At 42.0% G+C, this 20,033-nt stretch overlaps 3 protein-coding genes across 3 annotated transcripts; 1 reads left to right on the plus strand and 2 right to left on the minus strand.

Annotated features, from left to right (window-relative positions):
* Positions 1 to 339: 339 nt before the first annotated feature.
* LOC134193443 (uncharacterized) lies at positions 340 to 2,620 on the minus strand. Its single transcript, XM_062662278.1, has 4 exons — positions 2,308 to 2,620; positions 1,292 to 1,447; positions 1,115 to 1,199; positions 340 to 635 (listed from the first exon to the last, which is right to left on the minus strand). The coding sequence occupies exons 1-4, from the start codon at positions 2,610 to 2,612 to the stop codon at positions 477 to 479; spliced, it is 705 nt and encodes a 234-aa protein (XP_062518262.1). The 5' UTR covers positions 2,613 to 2,620; the 3' UTR covers positions 340 to 476.
* A 111-nt stretch (positions 2,621 to 2,731) lies between these two features.
* Positions 2,732 to 3,876, plus strand: LOC134197295 (aspartate beta-hydroxylase domain-containing protein 2-like). The gene is made up of 2 exons (XM_062666590.1): positions 2,732 to 2,826; positions 2,881 to 3,876. The coding sequence occupies exons 1-2, from the start codon at positions 2,762 to 2,764 to the stop codon at positions 3,734 to 3,736; spliced, it is 921 nt and encodes a 306-aa protein (XP_062522574.1). The 5' UTR covers positions 2,732 to 2,761; the 3' UTR covers positions 3,737 to 3,876.
* LOC134197287 (dynein axonemal heavy chain 10-like) lies at positions 3,730 to 19,924 on the minus strand. Its single transcript, XM_062666578.1, has 9 exons — positions 19,672 to 19,924; positions 19,402 to 19,583; positions 8,732 to 18,966; positions 8,304 to 8,451; positions 5,843 to 8,245; positions 5,360 to 5,527; positions 4,374 to 4,554; positions 4,167 to 4,312; positions 3,730 to 4,104 (listed from the first exon to the last, which is right to left on the minus strand). Exons 1-9 carry the CDS (start codon positions 19,880 to 19,882, stop codon positions 3,958 to 3,960), a joined length of 13,821 nt encoding a protein of 4,606 aa, XP_062522562.1. The 5' UTR covers positions 19,883 to 19,924; the 3' UTR covers positions 3,730 to 3,957.
* Positions 19,925 to 20,033: the final 109 nt, after the last annotated feature.

Here is a 20,033-nt window from a genome sequence, read left to right on the forward strand (position 1 = left end):
CTCCGACTACAGCCGGCGCATCCAGACGATCAATGCAGATGAAGCGCAGACCAGTTCACACGTCACATCCGCATACTCGGCATTTCCGCGAAGACACATTCGCGTAGCAATCTAATTTTAGGTTAATTTCAGCCCCCAAAGCAATCCGACGCGACCGTTCGTCTCAGACTCGCGATCTCGACCGGCCAACCGCGTTTCGCGACGATCCGAGACCGGCGTCGTGTCGATCGGCGCGTTACAAACGGACATGTGGACAGACGGAAGTGGGCGTTCCCGAGCGTTCACTTACAATACTATGTAGAAAGTATGCAATTATAATTAAATCCATTAGATCATGAACTAAAAAGTGTTAATTAATTAATTAAAGCAACATGCAGAAAGATATGCAGCCATATTGCTTGAATGCAATTAATATCTATCCATTAATAGCTATATATTATATTGTATCTTGCACTACTACAACTAGACACCTACAGTCAGATTAGATTGTTTGAGCTGTAGGATGTGACCGCATGTGCAGAGTCTTTCAGCTTTGTAAACTGGCTTGATCTGGCAAGTTGTTGACGTTGTAGATACTGAACGATGGTCACAACAAACACAGAAAGCCAAAACACAAACGAGAGCCATACCCCTGCCTGTAATTAATTAAAGAACAAATTAAGCAAGTAAACAGTAACATGAAGTGGCTACAGCATTCAGAGTAGCATAGACGTGCACTTATGCATACATGTGTCCCCAAGACCAATTTTCTGGTCATTTGCAAATTTGCAAATTGCTATTAATTTTTTCTGATCAACTTTCGTACAAGCGTTCAATCCCATCGACTTGGTTAACGACTAAAAGTTCCAACTGTATCATGAATTATACAACTAATATGGATGTATGTCATTGATATCCTTGTTCCCAATGAGTACACACCCTTTGCATGCAATGCCAGATAAATGTTAACCTCGTCATCATACTTTGCTCTATCATTAGCAAACACTACCTCCTCAGTGTGTTTTCAAAACATTTTAATACTGAATATCATTTCATATCAATGATAAAAGAACATTAAACATACAAGCTTTCTCATGATAGTACGTACACATGACTTTGAATTTATCCAACTTACCATCATTGCTTGCATTGTCACAAAACCATTGCTGGGCCAGCCACTCCCTGGTAGCTGTGCAACCCACCTGTCGTATTCTTGGCATCTGCAACACAACACAACACAACACAACACAAAGTCACTAATCTGACATTACAAACTTATTTCTGCTATTTGTGTCTTCTGCAACTGACTAACCCTGGATATGTTACAGTCTCGTTTGCTTCCTTCCACACAGCCTTTTGATGCTCACAATAGACAGCTGCTCCCACAGATGTCACAACAGCAATTGCAAACAAACCCAACACAAAAAATAATGCTAGAAGCATCTTCAGTGATAAAATGTGACGAAGCCTAAAACAACACATTTGAAATATCTGTGGCAGTACCTGTGCCACTTACCAGGGTTGCCAATTGAATTTACGAAAGGGTCCAAATTACAGCTCCAAGGGACATTAATTGTTAATATTAATGATATTAATTAAATTTATTAATACAGTAAATTTCTTCAATATGCCTGAGTTTGTACAAATTTTAACTGCTCTAGAATACAGAATAGCCCAATATTTATGATACTATACTGCTACAAACTAGATAAATAATTTCAGTCAGCCCTTCAAAAATGACTTTGTTAGTTTCTTATCTTGTTGAAAGCAACTGACATAAGAGCATTAGCTTATTTTATCCAGATCATGCCATCATGTGACACTAATAAGAGTTTGATACTTTGCTTCTTTAGAGAGCTAACCAAAAAGCTTGCAGCATGTATTTGTTATTGTTGATGTTGATAAACTGGTTTTAGTAATTTAGTATTGCATAAAGTCAGGCATGAAGTCTATTAACTTGACATCACACAACGACTCATACTGTAACGTCTGTAGCTCGATCAGTTTCTCTGTCTGCTCACACACACACACACACACACACACACACACACACACACACACACACACACACACACACACACACACACACACACACCAAATCCATATATAACCAATATCAATTGGACAAATAGATTCTCATTCTCCAAGCTGCATGTACACAGTCTACATCTTAAAGGCTCAGAAACTATTTCTGAACAATTTATTTTCACCACTCTCAAATTATTAGCTAAACGTTTGGCGTCTATTACATGTAAATTGTACGGATTTAGTGCCTTCCTAAAATAATATCTCCAATAAATTGTTCACACGTCACCAACCGTATCTTACCATGACGATTTTCCGGGTTGTTCTGCAACTGCACCATGCCTCATCACACAAGTGATTTGCACAACAAACAGCAGACCAGCAACAAGAGAAGCAAAGCCGAAAAACATGGCTAAGTCACAAGCAGCTTTGTTTCCACAAGTCGGTCCTTTTTCTGGCGAGAAGTCTGCGTAGAGCGCACAACTGCTGCCTGGACAGTTGACATAGGCTTCGAGGCTGGCAAACGTAGCCGCAATAAGAATAACTGCACCAACTAATGAGAAACAAGCGCAAACCAGCTCCACACGACTCGACGTTACGAATCTCATCGCGACAGTCGGAGCATACAAGAAGTCTGGAAATCCGAGGCTACAAAATTTATTGTTTCAGTATTTCAGTACATAGAAGCGCATAGCGCCAGGCCGCGCATGAGGGCCTGGGTACGAGGCTGCTGGTTCTAGACGGCTCTGGGTTCTATATGGACCCTACAACATTTCTTTGTTTTGGAGTCTTTCTCTTTGTTATCTATAAGTTTATTTGGAGGTGCATAAAATATACTGTGGTTGTTGACATTGTGTGACGTCGTCTATGTGTTAGATGGGCAACATTTGCAAAACGAAAGGAAAGTAATCATGTCGACTCGTGTGAGTCTGTCAGTTGTGTCCGTTGCAAAGCGTACGATAGAATACTAGAGATATCAGCTATCCGTTATAAAGAGTCACATCTGACACACACTCCTAGCAAACGTGTGAAACGAGCGGTTACAGAGCGTTGTATCTCACGAAATCCCATTCCAGACGACTGGCTGTCCGATGGACAACATCCCAACGTTTTTATGATTCCAGGACTGCGAGCTTTGCCGTGGCACGACATACGGGAATTCGGTCGCGCCCTCGATGTTGTACAGAGTTCAGAGATGATTGATGTGTTAAGAAAGGAATTTCAAGAACTAGTTTTTCATTCGTCGTCTTTATGGCAGACCAACAGGACTCCTTCGGGTCAATGGAAAGTGTGTCATCTAGTGAATCAAGGACAGCAGGTTGAACAAACCTCTGCCATTTGTACTAACAGCATGTCAATGCTGAAACGATTGCAACCAGGCTGCTGCATGATCAATAACATATTTGGGAATGCTAGTTTCTCTGTTGTCCAACCTGGCTGCCATATTAGTCCTCACAGTGGGCCAACAAACATTCGTCTTCGCTGCCATGTCCCTTTATTTGTGCCCGCTAAGTGCACATTGAGAGTTCACACCTCACAGAGATCGTGGGTGGAAGGAGAATGTTTGATATTTGATGATTCGTTTGAACATGAAGTATGGCATCACGGGGACGATGGGTATGGAGACAGAGTAGTATTTATGTTTGATATGTGGCATCCAGACCTAGCACTAGAAGAAAGAGCAGTCATAGATGACCTATTTGCTCCTGATAGTGCAAACAGACATAATTAAATAGTAATGCATTACTGTGTAGTTGTGGTAAAAGGTACTAATAATACACGATACCAGCTCTACTGCAACCCAAATGTGACCTTAGAATGATCCACTCATCAGTACAGACTATAATGCACGTATAGACCCAATGTAGTCCCCACAGTTCCATATCCTTATCTCCATGATGAACTAATATGTGATATCTATAGTTGCGTGTCAATACACGAGTGGCATTGCGATTAATCCGTGTTGAGAATGAGACAGACACCTTGTAATACCCAATGGGAGATATGTTCTGTGGTGTATAAATCTGCTTCAAACACAAGACCAACCGACATGGCATTCCTTCTTTGACTTGTGACATACACGGGAGTCCGGAACGTGTTCTATACACATCACAGTCGACCTTACAAAAGCCATAATTAACGATTGCTGTCAGTCAACCTACCCCTAGTTTTAAGCGATGAGCTTCAATAGGAATAACCTGTAGAATGGGAAGCTCCTGAATGAGCTGCTTGGGTGGTTGCCGTGCAAGACAAGCATCCTCCAGGTTCCATGCTCCTCCATCCAAAAACAGACCTTGCACGTAGCATCCTACAGATAACAAACCATCGTAACCCAGGTTTGTCACTTTAGTAGCTAACAGCTAGCATACCTGAATGAAGCTTTTCTGTGATGTCATCGGGGCTAGTGTATGAAGTGACTGTTGTGTAGAGAGTTGATCTGTCTAGTGGCCATCCTTTCATTCGACAAGTGGTTTGAACCAATGCTGTCAGGTAAGACTCGGGTATATGAAGACCAGACAGCCACATGACAAATGGCTCGCCATCATTCACCTAATACACCACATTTCAATACACTCACAACTCTACACATTGCAGTCAGGGTTCTAGCTAGGAATTGTTGACAGCCGGTACAGCCCAGGAAGCATCACCCGCCTAATACGGAAAACATTCTGGGAGCAATGGTTATAGTTCTCTTGTTCCTGTTCATCTGCCTTGCCATCTTCTTTGTTTCTCCTCCTCATTTCTAACACCAATGAAAATTGCCTCTTTAGTCAGTTTGTTTGTTTGTTTAATCACCTGGTTAGCTAAACGGTTGAGCACCTAGGGAAAACGTCATCACTGTCAGGTAGAGAAGTGATAGATCACTCCAACCACTACTAGCCGTCGCTTCAAACTGTCCCATTAAATCACAGTAATGTCTTCCTTCACCAGCCATTGCGTCCTGGAAAGACATTCCTTCTAATAACCATCCTCCTGCCTCTTCTACTTACTGGTGACTGCCCTGTTACTTGACAGATAATCTGTCAGATGGCAAGCCCAAACATTTAACATACACAGCTGTTGCAAGCTGACACTAAAGCGAGATCAAAGAACATGCAATGTCAGAGGGAAGAAGGTGTGAGGAGTTTATGTCTGCTGTTGCCACTCTCCTTTTGAGTAGGAAAGACTGGTGCAGAACTGTTTGTACCAAACAACAGGGTACACACAATAGATGAAGAGACATTTTTTAGGACAATCAATGTCAAAGTTATCCTCAAGGCATCATTTCATTTGTTACGTCTAAACATGGCACACTGTATACAGCTACACTGTACAGATGCATCAAACTACTTGCTTGTGGGTTAAATAAACTTACCCATTTGGAATATTGGGCATATCTGCTCTGAAAATGGATCATCCAATTGCCAAGCGATTTCAGAGTAGCCGGAGCAAGAGCTTGCCATATGGAAGGAATCTGTCCATTAAAGAGACTGCGTGCTATTTCATCTAGTTCATTGCTCATACCTACTTCTCCAATAAGAGCCTAAACAGTAGATACAAATGAGATGATCCAGAAGATGAACAAGGCAAGCACTATGCATACACAATTTTATAAACTTAAACTTAAAACTTCTAGTTTATTGTGTTTATCATAATAATGATAAAGGCACAAAGTCAATAGATTAGAGCACACATCATAATGACTCACGTGTACATATAAAGGAATTATCAAAAATAAGCACAAGCACACGAATAAAATAGGAAAATCAATGAAAATAGAAAATTAATTAGTCAGATCAATTTGAAAATCAGTAGTGAGTCACATATGACAAATGACGGTTTGTATATAACAACTTACCCTTTGCAGTTGTACAAGTGAAAGACTCATTCTCTTCACCAATTTATTCCAACGCTCTAGCTCCTGCAACAGGACTACTGACGTTGGAGACAGTTGGCCCAACTTTTTTCTTATGCGGTCTAGTTCAAACTGAGGAGGCAGCTTACTCTGAATGTCTGATGCCACTCCTGCAATGAACCCTTCTCGACTAACCCCTGTGGTTCCTTGCCCAGTCTGTGGTTGAAGCTCCACTAGTTGCTTCCACATGTCTTTAGCAGCAAGTGTATAGTAACTGATCTCAGCATTGGAATGCAGTCCGAATATCTCTGGTGTGTTTGCTAATGGCAGCAGCTCAATAGCATCAACATAAGCATCTTTATGGCTTCCTTCAGGAATGCAGTAATCAACCTCTTCATTTTTGTAAAAATGGAATGGCTGAAATGTGTCAAAGATAAAGTCTCCCATGTATTCATCCATGTAGGTTGTCAGCACTCGTCTGTCGAAATCATCAATAGCTCGTCCTCCATACATCACTTCTCCTATAAGATACTTGAGACTGTTCCATGGTATCTTGTCATCATTGTTTTCAAATGATTTAGTCAAGTAAGTGTCCATCAGCTGCATAGACACACGGAAGTCAGACTCATTAAAGTCATAAGGGACATTCCACCCTATTTTGCCATACTTTCGTCTCTCCTGCACTACGGCATGGAAAAATGCCAGCACATATACAAGGGATGAAAATTTTGGGTGTGGGCAGTTGTTGAGAGCAGAATGGGTAATTTTGTGGTACGTGTTACGCAGGTTAAGCTTCAAACCATTAGGAGGCTCTGTCACAACCTTTAGTGACCGTTGAAGTATGCCAATAGGAAATTCAGGAGTTGGTGCTGTTGTCAACCACAGCCGGAAGTCAGGATGAGGTTTTGTGACTCTTTCTAAAGCTTTCTCCAGATCTTTGAGCCATCGCACCAACAAGTGGCAATTTTGCAACATTAGCCAGTGTCCTCGGCTGACTGCCGTCTCTAGTAGCTGTAATGCCACCTTCTCTTGTCCCTGACCCATGGCAAGAAACTTCAGTCTGTTTCCTCCAAATCCAGACCTTTCAGCCAATTTCTGTAAATCAGCAGCAGGATCGGCACCTGGACTGAGAATAAACACAATAGGAGAGTATGGTGCTGACTGGTCAAGAATAGCTTCAAAGCTGACGACTGGTGGAGTTACGTACTTCTCACCCATTCGTCCTGTGACGAAGTTGGTAACTGCCCTGTAAACACGATCAATGCGAAAGCATCGTAGTAAAAGCAACTGCTGAAAGTCACTGAGAGATTCTTTGTATCGACCAGGAAATGAGGCAATTTCAGGGGCATCCTGATCAAACCAAGCCTTCCATGCCTTCTCCCCTTTCTCTATATCATCTGACAGAGAGCCAAACGTGTCAGGCATGATGCTAACTAGACGCTGAATATCTTCCCATCCCTGGTCTGGAATCCATGAATGAGGTTTAGTACGGCGGCTTTTCTCCAGTGACATGTTACCTTTCACAAAGAAATCCAGCTCATCGAGGTTTAATGTTCCTTCGGCTTCCTGAATTTTTATGGTCATTTGAAAAGAGAAGAGAAGCTTGTGACTTTCAAACAGACCTGTACAAGCATAGTTGTATACGTTGTATGTCAGAGTATCAATTATATTCTTGAGTCGTTTCTGCAAAAGAGAATCTGGAAGACTCTTTCGTAGTGAGTGATTGAACACTTCCAGATAAGCACTTAGTGAGTACTGGTACATTGTGTTAATAGCTGCCATTTCAGCTAATACAAAAAAGAGTACAGCACCCCGACGAGCTGCAGGACGGTAGCCATCTCGAACCTTTTCAATATCAGCAGCTGTCACAGCTGATTGTCTCAACTTTGCAAACACTTCTGTAGCTTTGGATTTGGTATCCTCCAGTGTCTGGACAAGTTCTGTGTTATCCAACATGTTTCCAGTTGAAGTAGCCAGCTCTCTCAAAAGGGTGTCCTCCAAATCCTTCAAAAGTTTCTTGTTATCACTTGTTTCTTGAATTAGCTTTTCATGCTCTTCCTCTAGTTCCCGTCTTTCATATCCAACGATAACACTGAGTAGTTGATCTTCCAATCCTTTCAGAGTGACAGTATAATTGATCACCATTGCCTTGCCAAATACGGCTGGAGTATATCTTGGATTGGCCAATTTGGTGTTCAAGTAGAGTTTGAAGTTGGGGTCATAGTCGACTTCCTTGTCACCCAAGATAACAAAGCGACGATTTCCAGCACCTTTGATACTCTTCTCCAACACATTGTCAATGACAGGATCAATGTATTCATCAACATCTTTGAAGAGAAAAGGAAAGCCATACTTAATTGCCAACTCCAGTTGCTTCAAAAAATCAGGATCATTAAATGTGCAAACCTGTAGAAATACACGCTACTTTGACGTAATGAACCATAAGAAACATGTTGCACTTTACCTTGAGATTGTTGTTGGCTTCTTTCTTTCTAACCCAGTTTAGTGCCTGCTCCTGTGGATCAATGCATAAAGGAAATCGACTGGAATTAGTGGTCAAAATGCCATTCTGAATAGAGAGTTCATCAGGCGGCAGACCTTCAGAGTTCCACCTACAAACAACAGCAGCTTGATTTGCTAATCTGATGACACAATGTACTATAATACAAACAAACACACGAGACTGATCAGGGAATTGTAGTCTTGTCTCACATCCAACAGTTCAAGACAAGTAATGTCATCACGTCAGTCTAATAATGCTAAAACTATTGAATTTCAGCATGCTTTCTGCCGTTACATATTTATAGTGTGTTCAAAAATTAAGCAAGACACATACTTAAGTGTTTGCTCCATTCTTCAATACGATACTAATATAATGTGTTCATGTCTCACCTGCTCACTTCTACTTCATTTGTCAGCAAGAATTGCAGTTTAAATGGCTGACTAAGTGGTATGTCTCTTGCCAAGATGTCTTTTTCCCACTGCTGGTGTATCAGTCGATACCGAAAGTCCCAGTTGAAAGCACCCAGATAGCTAAGAAAGCCTGCAGCAAGCAGGCAGTCTCCTAATAAGCGAATGCGTCGTTGTTTCAATTCTGCAAGCTCTTCACTCCACCGAGTCTTCTCTGATCCCAATCCTGATATGAGCTTGTCTGCAGCAATCAACCGTCTCTCCATAATTTCAGCTTCATTCTGCAAAGCCTGTTGCTCTTTCTTTGCATCTTCATAACGTTTGCCCAATGATTCAAGCTCTTGTTCAATGGCTTGTACTTCCCTTTGAATTCGATCCAACTCCCGTTTGCTTTGATGATATTGACGTTCAAGTCGTGCTACCTGGTCTCTCTTTGGTTTTATGTCACGAGCAACACTGCAGTACCCTACAACAGCCATAACAAATTTGTACATTCCTGATCCAGCACGACTAATCTCTTTCATTCGATCCACTGTCACATCCATTCTTTTAAGTAATGATTGTACAAGCTTCACTTGTCCTCCAGTGATGTTATCTACATCCAACGTTTGCAGAGATTGCAAGAAGTTGGGATCAGACATCATGCTCTTGGCTGTCTTCCATGAAACTTCCTTGATCCCGCGCAAAATAACTATGCACTCAGAAATGGTCTGAACAGGAAGTGGAGGTTTGGCAAAAGACCGAATCTCAGTGACATCTCCTCTGTCGAGATCACTCAATGCAAGGCGTGCCTCCTCAAGAGCAGGAAGAGCTGCCTGTAATGCAGTTTCTGCTTCAGATTTCTCCGCAGCTATGACAACATTCTGCTCTTCCAATTCCTTGTTTTTGGCCAATGCCAATTCCTGTTTCTCTTTTGCTTGAGACGTACGAGCTGTGATCTCTTCCAGCAGTTTTTCACATGCTTGTGTTTTCACAGTAACAGCAACCTTCTGATCTTCTAGTTTCTTGTTTAATATTGCCAGATCCTCTGATGCTTGGATAAGTTTGCTCAAACCACCATCCAGACGCTGACATTGCTCCAACACAAATTTGTCTTTCTCCTCCAGCAGTCTAGTGTAGCTGTTGATAAAGTCCAGATAATTTTTAGGTGTCACATGATTAACTCTTCTCAATTTTTGCTCATACTCAATACTAAATGTGCCAACTCTCTCATGTACAAAGACCACATGACTAACTACAGCTTCTCGACTACCATCAGGTATTTTGTCATTGTCTGCCAAAAAGTTACTGGCAACTGCTTCTAATGCCTGCTTTGGCCATGGCATAAACCAGTCAATCACACAGCTATTGACCATCCCCGGAAAGTTCCTGCACCTTGTTCTTAATGTTTCTCCTACAGGTGACATAGCAAGCACAACATGTAAGTTGTTGGAGCATTTCTTTACAAAATGGCTCCATACAGTCTCACGGTTAGGTGTTAAACCCAGTTTTTGCACTTCATCGCGTATTTGACCGACTATTGCTTCTTTCTCATCATCAGCATACAATGCAGGGACCATGCCTGATGTGAGCATGTTATTGATAAGCTCCAGAAATCCTTCTTGTGCCACATGACCATCTGTAAATAGAAACACTACTTTCTTGTTCTCTATGCCAAGCTTGTTGTACAGAAGTTTCAAGTCTTCACGGAATTCATTCTCCCCATATCCACGACTCAACGTGATCTCAAACACATCACAGCCAGCAGTAAAGGCTGCAAGACGAGTAAGGCTTTGCTTGCCACTCCCTCCTACACCAACAAGGAGTGCATGACCTTGATCCATTCGTATAACACGATGTGCACGACAGAGATGTTCTAAAGCATCTTCAAAAAGAACGAGATTGAGACGTGCCACTCTGTCATTGTAATCCTCCAGTATTTCTTCAAATATTGCCCTAGTAGCATCATAGTCTTGCAAATCTTCGTACACCCGTGAAAGATCAGGATTCAGAGCAGTACGAAAATCTCCATAAAGAAGAGGCTCTTCAAGAACAGTCTTCATATACTCTGCAAAATAATCATTCAGTAGAGTTTCAATGTGACCTTTGACAACTTCTCGATCTTTATCATTAATGAGTCGATCATAAAAAATGCGGCAGCACTCATTACGCCACACTCTTACAAATTTCTCAGGAGAGTCAAACCTGTCTGTGACAGTGAGTGTTAAGCCATGGTAGATACGAGAAAGATCTCGTAGATTAAAGATGTAATGAAACTTGGATGGTGTAGGAGGAAGATCTCGTACAGCACACTTGTACAATTCCATGGTAGCTTCAGTAAGAGGTTTGCAAAGCTGTTGCACTGCTTTAGGAAATGGCCTCAGATGGCCTTCCAAAATGCTATAGTAAATTCGAAAGAGAGATTCTTCTGATGGGAATGTAACATGAAATACTGAAAAAAGAGAAATAAAGCGAGAATCCACTTGGTTCCTTCCACCTCCAGGCTTTCCCATAGCAGCAACATATCCAATGTCTCTGATGTACTTCCAGCCCAGATCTTTACCTCTATCATACATACCACCTTTATCAAGAAGAAGTTTGAGAAGTGCAACTGGCTGTTGAGTACCATATATGTCCACTTGTGGCATGTTCATGTCATCCACAAAGACAAGAAGTCTCTTTCCAGGTGGTGGACCATAAGAATCTTTAGTTCTCTTCTCAACGGTTGCTTCTAAGTTGCGTTGTACATCCATTGAAGTTGTACGAGAAGAAAAGTTGATGTTGAGAACTAGAGTACTTTCTGGGTCAAGCTTTCTAAGAAAATTTTGAGTTGTTGCTGTTTTTGATGTTCCTGTTTCTCCGACCAGTACTACTGGTCTACGTATTTTGACCATCAGGTTCAAAAGCCAAGTAGTACGAATAGTGTCAACAGTTGGAACAAGAATCTCATTGTATCTCTTCCGAGGTTCATGGACGTAGTCAGGCACCTTCTGCTTCCACGGTATCCAGAACAGCTCTTCGAAATCAAAATAATATTCAAATAGCGTGTCTTCCTTGCTGGGCATTTCAGTGGATGGACAAGTGTCACCATCATTCTGGGACAATCCTGACAGACGCTTTACAAGACTATCAAACTTAACACGCCCATCCTCAAGTAAAGCAGCCCCTAGAGACCAAGTAAGAGCTTGCAAAAAGTAACACTCAAGCAGTGTGGGTCCAACACTGGTGTCAGACAAAGGCAAAAGAGCATCAAGCATAAATGTAAGCTGAGTGACCATATTCAGATCAGTGAGAGGAACAATCATTTTCAGTTTCTCACCTGGTCTGCCATCTACAATGCCTTCCATGATCAAACCCATACAAGCAGGAACATACTTCTTGAACAAAACACAGAGGGCATCTTTGTCAGTCTTACGGCTATTGGTCCACTTCTCCCAATATGGTTCATACTGGAGATCTTTAGGATCAACATAAACCATGCCACAACGGGAAACAGTAGCTGGAGAAGCATACTGGAGATCAGCTACTTCAACAAGAAGAGAACAGTGCTTCTGGAGGCGAATACGTTCTCCATTGGCCAAAGTGAGTAGCTTGTTATCATCCATAACTGAATTCATATTCTCCACCCACAGGGCATCCACATCACCATCAAATACAATATATTTGCGTTCCTGTTTATCGGTTGGTTTGTTAATCTCACGAAAGATGTTGGAAAGAAGACCATCTGTCCAATCACGAGTAACAGGATCCAGAATACCATATAATTCAATAACTGTGACAGCTTTGGGGTTCATAACATAAAGTCTGGTTGTAAGGTTAAGCCTTGTTTGAGCTTGAGCCAACGTGTTAATGACAACAGATTTCCCTCCTCCTGTTGGTCCAACTACCATGCAAGTGTGTCGAGTCAACATGGTCTCATACAACTGCACCACTTTGTCTGCTTGTTGTGGAAGAGGCACATAGCCATTATCCACAAGAACTTGCTCAACAGCATCATTAAACTTTGGGTAGCGAACACGAGGACAATCTAAACCCGGAAAAAGATCCGCAATGAGTCCTCTAAAGAGTGGAACATCTTCATAAACAAATTTAGGCAAATTCATATCACGTAAAGCACGCATTAGCACTACATCTTCATTTAGGTCTGGAGATCCTCGTTTCAACTCACCAGCCATCACCAACACAGCCTTCAGTGCCCTCAGACCAAAGTCATAGTGATATTGGCGAGAAAGTTGTTCTTTTGCAAGCTTGTAAAGTACAGTCATCTTCTTAGCAAGCACTCGAGCCATCAAGAATCCTTCTGAGAACAACATAATTTCACAAATCTGCATCAAGTCTGGGACAATGACCACAACAGGTCGAAATAAAGCCTTCACACTTTCTGGCAGCTCAGTACGTCCAGCATATCCAGGATTCATTGTAATGAATATTCCCATACGATCATCAAGAGCAATTTCACTGCCTTCAAATTGGAACTTTTTCAGTCCATTCAGTAATCCATTCTGAATGGTCTTAATCTGGGAGCTTATGACAGAAAGAACCGAGATATCAATTCTATTAAACTCATCAAAACATCCCCATGCACCACACTGAGCTAATCCAGAAAATATCTTTCCAACCGCCTTAAAATCCATTCCTTCACCACAGTTGGTCACAACACATAATAGACCAAGAGCTTTCGCAAGATCCTTCACAGTCTCTGTCTTGCCAGTACCAGCAGGACCAGCAGGAGCTCCACCAAGTCTCATTGAAAGAGCTTGACTGAGTGTCAAGTAGATTCGATCTGTCAGTGGGGTAATAACAAGCCTACCATTAAGGCCCATGTACTCATATCCATAGCCAAACTGACCAGTGCACTGACGAACAAACAGCTCATCCTCCTTTTTCTCCCAGTAGAATCTTAACTGGCTTTCCCACTCAAACTCTCGTACATCCATGATACTGTCACGAACAAACCGATCAACAATGTCTCGATTGTGAACTTCAATAATTAGCACAGTGTTGAACTTCTTACGATCATTCTTGCTCAACGGAGAGCGAACCTGAACAACCAAATCATCAATCTGTGAGTGCAGCTTCTTGCTGTAAATCTTCATGGCCATTTTATCTCCCTTTTTTACTTTTCGAAAGACATCCTCCACTTCCCATGTCCACCAAACCTGGTTAGCTGCCAATACAACCATTCCTTGATATAATTCCATCCACTTTACCCTTGGCTGGTCATCAGCACAATATTTGAAGATTGCTTCCTTTGTCTTTAGTCGATTTGTCTTTCTCATTTCATTTAGTACATTTGTCATCCAGTCCTCGACACGACCTTCAGCAGCAACAGGAGACTTGAACTCCATTTCTTCCCCTTCACTAGACACCATGGCCTGAGCAATCATTTCTTGTGCTGTTCCAGAGGCAAAGCGAAGACTAGCAATGTTATCAAACATTTTAATCATGTGCTCCTGAACACATGTTGCCTCAGCACTACCCAAGATTGAAAGAAGTTCATCATCTGAAATGAAGAAGAATCTCGGGAAGGCATTCCTCTTGCTATCCAAGTAGTCATTAAGACTTTTCTGGCAACGTTCCAGTCCAGTACTAATACTCTGTAACTCCTCTAAACGATTCTCAGCATGACAAGCTTGCAACACATTACTCTTTTGATTAGTTTCAGTCATGATTTTCTTGAATGTCTTGTCAATACTATCAAACTTCTTGGCCTCTTCTGGTAGCTGCATACGAATATCTCCACCAATGAAGATGCTCTCAAGATACATCCATTTTCGCTGCACAACCATCCACACATCCACCACTTCACTGATGTGTGACAGTCTCTTTTCCCACCGTTGAACATGTTCAAGAAAAGGACCAACATATGATGACGCTGACATGCTCTGTATGTTCATTGCATTATCATCAAGAATTGTTGTTATTTCATCAACTGCTCCTAAAATAAACCCACGCTCCTGAGTTCCCTTCATGTATCGATGCACACTAAAGCGCATACTCTGCCAAGTGTCATTTACTTCCTGAAGGCCTTTCTCAATGCTCAACTCCTTCATGGCACTTGTTACAATGTCAGAAATCACCTCAGCAAAGTTGTGTAGCTCCATGGCAAACAAATTCTGAAGTGTGAATGTCTCAGGGTTCATGTCAAAGTTTTTTTTTGTCATTTCCATCAGTTTCTTCCAGTGACGATCACGCAGTGCCTCATTCTTCAAGTCAGCAAAGAGTGGAATTGAGTCTTTGAATGCCTGCATTCGCTCTTGCAGCACATGAAACACAGGAAGTGCTCTTAGTTCTTTTGAAAACCGCCTTAATCGTCTCATGTATTCATCTATACCATCAGTCAATTGCTGGATGTCAAGATTGGCCCATAAAGTGTTAGACCATTCCTCACGAGCAGTCTTCTGAGCCTCATATAATTCAAACACTTTCTCCATGCCACTTAGCTCTTTCTGCATGTCCTGTAGCTGTGGGTACATTGTAATAGGTAACCCAAACAGTTTCTCAGCATTTGCAAGTTCCTGACGTTCACTCTCAAATTTCTCCATTTCCTGGAGCATGCTGGCCACTAGTTCGACTCCCTTGTCCAGGTCAGATCCAACAGTGCCAGGCCCTTCAGACTGAAAACGATTATAGAGAGCCTCAACATCTTTGGTAAACTCAACAACTTGCTCACAAGTGATCTCAGTAAATTTCTTTTTGACCACCACAAGACTGTGGTCAACTCTCCTAGCTTCTTGAAACAAATCATTCCACATATTGGTGATGCCAGAGGCTAGGACCAATTCGCTCTCTGGTACATTAATACCATACACCTGCAACGTGCGATACCGCTCTTGTATATCAACATAGGAAAGCTCAACATCAAGTGACATGACATGTATTTGAGCAATAACGCTAAGAACAAACTTCAGATCTTCTAACGTCTCAGGAGCTCGTTTCAAATCATGGTCTAAACCATCAATCTTGCTTTTGAGTGCAAACAATGATAGTTTTGCAGATTCATTGAGAAGCTTTCCCAGAGATGTAACCCACGATTTTGCATGACTTTGAATTGTAGTAATGAGTGGCTGAAGTTGCAGTTGAATAAAGTCAATATTCTTTGTCTCAGGCTGACTTGACACTTCAACCACCATATCAGAATAGAACAGCAAGTAACTGTCAAACTGCACACAGCTTGGCTTCTTGGCAGCAAACTTTTCAAGCCGTATTTCTTTTTGCAAATGCCATAGAGCACGATACTTGTGTTTCCATCGTGAGAGGTACTTGGTCATTCCACCAAGCATCTGGGCTAGTGTTGTGCTGATCCTGCTTACTGCATCCAAAACACGAGGATGACTCTGTATGTCTTTGAGAAAACTGAAGACGTATGGTTCATCTTGGCCATCGACATGCTGTGGTTCACATTCAATACAAGTTCCATGCATCCAACGTTTAAACACATGAACACTCTCTACAGCATCACGAACACATTGAGTCATTAGCTTGTACAATTCTTTAGCCTGTGGTGATGTGATTATCTCAGGAGCTGAGAGTATAGCATCGACTACAAAAAGAGGTGAGTCTCTCTCCAGTCGACTCAAAAACATTTCTAAGTTCTTGTACATCATGGTAGAGAGAGAGTCAAACACTCTGCGTTCCCAGTAGAGATAATATGGAACAAGACGGGGAGACTGCCCAGTGTTTGTGTTGACAACTAAACCTTCAACCTTGGTCAGGAGAGGACCAATAGCATGGTACTTTCTTGCAAGAGCATTAATTACCATTGCTCTGTTCTTCTCAATACAATCAAAGTACTCCTTGGCATCAGGAAGAGTGCCGGCAGTTCCAAGTGGAGGAGAACGAAAGACATCAGCTAGCTCGATCAGCTGTAAACGTACCTCAATATCATGTGCATTCTTGTGAATCTGATTGACAAGAGACTCCATTTTGGTGATAGCCTGATCACATCGTGAGATGTAATCTGAGATGCCCAGTGAATTCCAATTCAATCGTTTACCCCCAGGACGAAGTACACGTTGCAGCTCGTAAAGTTGGTCACGAAGTAGCAGCTGCTCAGAAGGGGACAAAGAAGCACACGTGTCATGATAACGAGCAATTGTCTGTTTCAGCCCATCTACGTAGAAAATGTATTTGTCTTCTTGAAGTGCAACATTTCGAGCAAGTTCAGGCACCTGAAATCCAAGCTGTTCAAGATACTTTGTTTCAGTGATGATCTGTTGCAATTCAACAGCAAAATTAACACCATATCGTGGACCAACTGTGTGAACCGAAGATGTGCTCATAATAGTAGCCACTTCTGGACTACCATGCTCTCCTTCTTTGCGACCAAGCTGTTCATCCGGCAACTCTACAAGAATTGTCCTCTTCAGGTAGCCACCTAGACTACCCTCAATGCTGGTCAACCAACTTTCAAATAAAGCATCTTCATATTCCTTAATGTTTCTTGCCACAAAGAGATATTTATTTTTTGCCATCACTCCCTCCTCACTTCCAGCCAACATGTCCTTCATACTTTGAAATTTGAGAACAGTACGTTTGATGCGATAGAAGAGGGATCTAGACCAACTGATGGCTCCTGCAACCGGTGGTTGGTTTCGAGCAATTGGCGGTTTAGCCTTCTGTTTCTCAAACAACTCGTTTGTAGCATCAACCTCACGACAGAATGTCATAACAATTTCTTTAAACTTCATCATCATCTGCCGATTGATTGCCTCACGAGAACGAATATTCTTGAAGTTTTGTAGCATGTCAAATGCACCTTCTGCTGAGCGTAGGGTTTTAAATGAATCATCAATAAAGTGTTTGGCTTTGTTCTCAATTGCTACAACCTTCTGATGGAAGGTGTCCATCTTATGATTCCAAGCAAACTGATGTCGTTGATCAAAAGGGTCAAATTCCACTGTCAGAAGAGGAGCTTTCAGAGATTCTACTCTCTGTAGGACTTCTTCAATGCTTTTAGGATCACCAGTCACAGCTTTTAGTTCTGTACCAAAAATGTTATGAAACTCTTCTATGACTTGAGCAACATCATATAAACTCTGACAAATAGTGGCCATGTAATCAGTTTGCTCAAACAAACGCCTTCGATCAAACTCCCACCTTGCATCTCTACCTGATGATTCAATCTTAGCCCTTGTATCAAGATACGACTGCTTCCACACTTCTAAAGTTTGTTTTGCTTCAGAACATTTAAGTTTGATGTCGGATGGTGACTCGTGAAGAATTGTTCTGATGTTGATAACCCTGGCCACACGTTGGGATAGTTCCCATGCAACTCGTTCCATCAGTGGAACCATACGTTCATCACAGTTGTAATGACGTGAAATAATCCACACCATGCGGAGTGCATTCATCATGGATGGAATAGTCTCCATAATAATATGAAACGTTGCACCCTGAGAGATATTTTTAAAATGACGCTCAAGAGTTGAAAGAAAGCGAACATTGTCCTTTGCCTCTGTCTGGTATTTGTTTAGCTCACCAAGATTATATTCAAAGCTAGACAAACCAGTCACATCTGCTGCTTTCAGCACAGCAAGCATTTTTTGTATTGTGGGCAGCTGTAGCTGTTCCGATAAAACACTCAGAGCAGAGCATCTCTCTCGCCAGAAATCAACCTCAGCCATAGCACCATTTCCTTGAGGCTGACGTCTGATCTGGTGTTCAACTGCAGACACAATAGTCTTCTCCCAGTTCTCAAGTGCCAGTTCCAGTTGATACACCACCTCATTTTCCTTGCAAGCCTCAGCAACAGCTGGTTTAATCTCAACATCTGGAATGTCCAGCTTCACTTCTCCTTCCACTTGTCGAATAGTGTGACCCACTTGAGATAAAAATTTTCTCACATTCATGAGAAGTTCATCCCGAATCACAATCCTACCAACTCGAGCATCACTTTGCTGACTTTCTACTTGTCTACCAGATGAGCCTCCTGCACCGACACCTTGAGAACCGAAGTATCCAAGATCAGGAATTCCCTGTCTTTGAGACATGGCTGACATGAGAGGCTCATACACCAGCTCTAGTACTTGTTCTAATGTGGACAATGGAGGAGCATTCAAGAGACCATACTCAAGATGAGTACACATTACATCATCTGCTTCATCGATGCTGCTTGGCTTGGTCACTGGACCCTCATCATGCTTAATAAAATAGAAAGCATTCCCATCTGCTGCATCTTCTGGCAGGTGTTGCCATGCAATAAAAAGCTTCTGAACAATCACTGTCTCAATACGAGTCTGCAACATTCAAAACAAAGACAAAATAGTTGATGTGTGTATCAAATTAGTGACATTCTGATTTCTATCAACAGTAGACTCATACACACACATACACACACACACACACACACACACACACACACACACACACACACACACACACACACCACACACACAATACAAACTCTAGCAAGCTCCTGTAGCGCACATTGATAACAATGGATGTGGACTAATATAACTTGTAGAAGTAGATACGGAAACCTAACTTGTATCATTCTGTGTCTATATATTGTATCTTACTATGCGTTCGTCCATGTAGACGTTTCACATACTGTATGAATTCAAATAAAAAAGCCACAACCGCCAATCTGCATGTTCAACTGGTGACACGCCCACGTATAGAACAAACTTGAATTTCCTACTAGTAGTATACTCGTCTCTAACGTTTCTCACCAGCATAGCAGCCGCTGCAGCAGGCGTGTTGTCCTCTCCATTCCCCCTCCCCTCTCCCGGGGAAACACTGTCTCCACTATCAGCAGCTGCAGCAGAATTGGCAGTCAAGACAGAACTACTTGAACCTTCAGGCCTCTGTGGTGTGCCGGGAGCGTCAGCTTCATCACCTTCCCGATCGATTCCTACAAACAAAGAAGGCAACACCATCAAATGCACTCCCGTTAGTTAGCTAATGTTCATAGTCTAGTAACCTGGTTACTACACACTCACCCAGCTTTACTTCGATTTTTTCTTCAATATCAAGAGCATAAAACAACAGTGACAAGTTGTCTCTTGGAACTGTCTGATCTAAGAACTGCACAATGTCAACGCGGTTTTTTCCATTTTCCCGCCGAATGAGATCTTCGAACGCCGCTTCGCTGTTAACATTGAGTCCAAGACACACTTGCTTAGCTATCCATTGTATTCTTGTGTCGTCCATTTTCAACGACGCACACTAGAGGCGACAACACGTTGTGCTCCGCAGTTGCCCGTGACAACGGAAATGCGCAAGCGCGTAGATATACGTGTACAGTACTGTACCTCACACCTGCATCTGTTGTGTCGTCGTGTACAGATGTACATATATATAT

This window comes from Corticium candelabrum, chromosome 1 (genome assembly GCF_963422355.1).
Source record: "Corticium candelabrum chromosome 1, ooCorCand1.1, whole genome shotgun sequence".
Taxonomy (NCBI): Eukaryota; Metazoa; Porifera; class Homoscleromorpha; order Homosclerophorida; family Plakinidae; genus Corticium; species Corticium candelabrum.

Bases quoted from the DNA above. Each gene is read 5' to 3' on its own strand.
- LOC134197295 (XM_062666590.1), top strand. From the start codon at position 2,762: ATGGACCCTACAACATTTCTTTGTTTTGGAGTCTTTCTCTTTGTTATC. The intron at 2,827-2,880 runs GTGCATAAAATA...TCTATGTGTTAG, and splicing joins ATCTATAAGTTTATTTGGAG to ATGGGCAACATTTGCAAAAC.
- LOC134193443 (XM_062662278.1), bottom strand. From the start codon at position 2,612: ATGAGATTCGTAACGTCGAGTCGTGTGGAGCTGGTTTGCGCTTGTTTC. The intron at 1,448-2,307 runs GTAAGATACGGT...GTGTTGTTTTAG, and splicing joins CAACCCGGAAAATCGTCATG to GCTTCGTCACATTTTATCAC. The intron at 636-1,114 runs GTAAGTTGGATA...AATTAATTACAG, and splicing joins TGACAATGCAAGCAATGATG to GCAGGGGTATGGCTCTCGTT.
- LOC134197287 (XM_062666578.1), bottom strand. From the start codon at position 19,882: ATGGACGACACAAGAATACAATGGATAGCTAAGCAAGTGTGTCTTGGA. The intron at 8,246-8,303 runs GTAAAGTGCAAC...GTATTTCTACAG, and splicing joins AAGCCAACAACAATCTCAAG to GTTTGCACATTTAATGATCC. The intron at 4,313-4,373 runs GTATGCTAGCTG...TGTTATCTGTAG, and splicing joins CACAGAAAAGCTTCATTCAG to GATGCTACGTGCAAGGTCTG.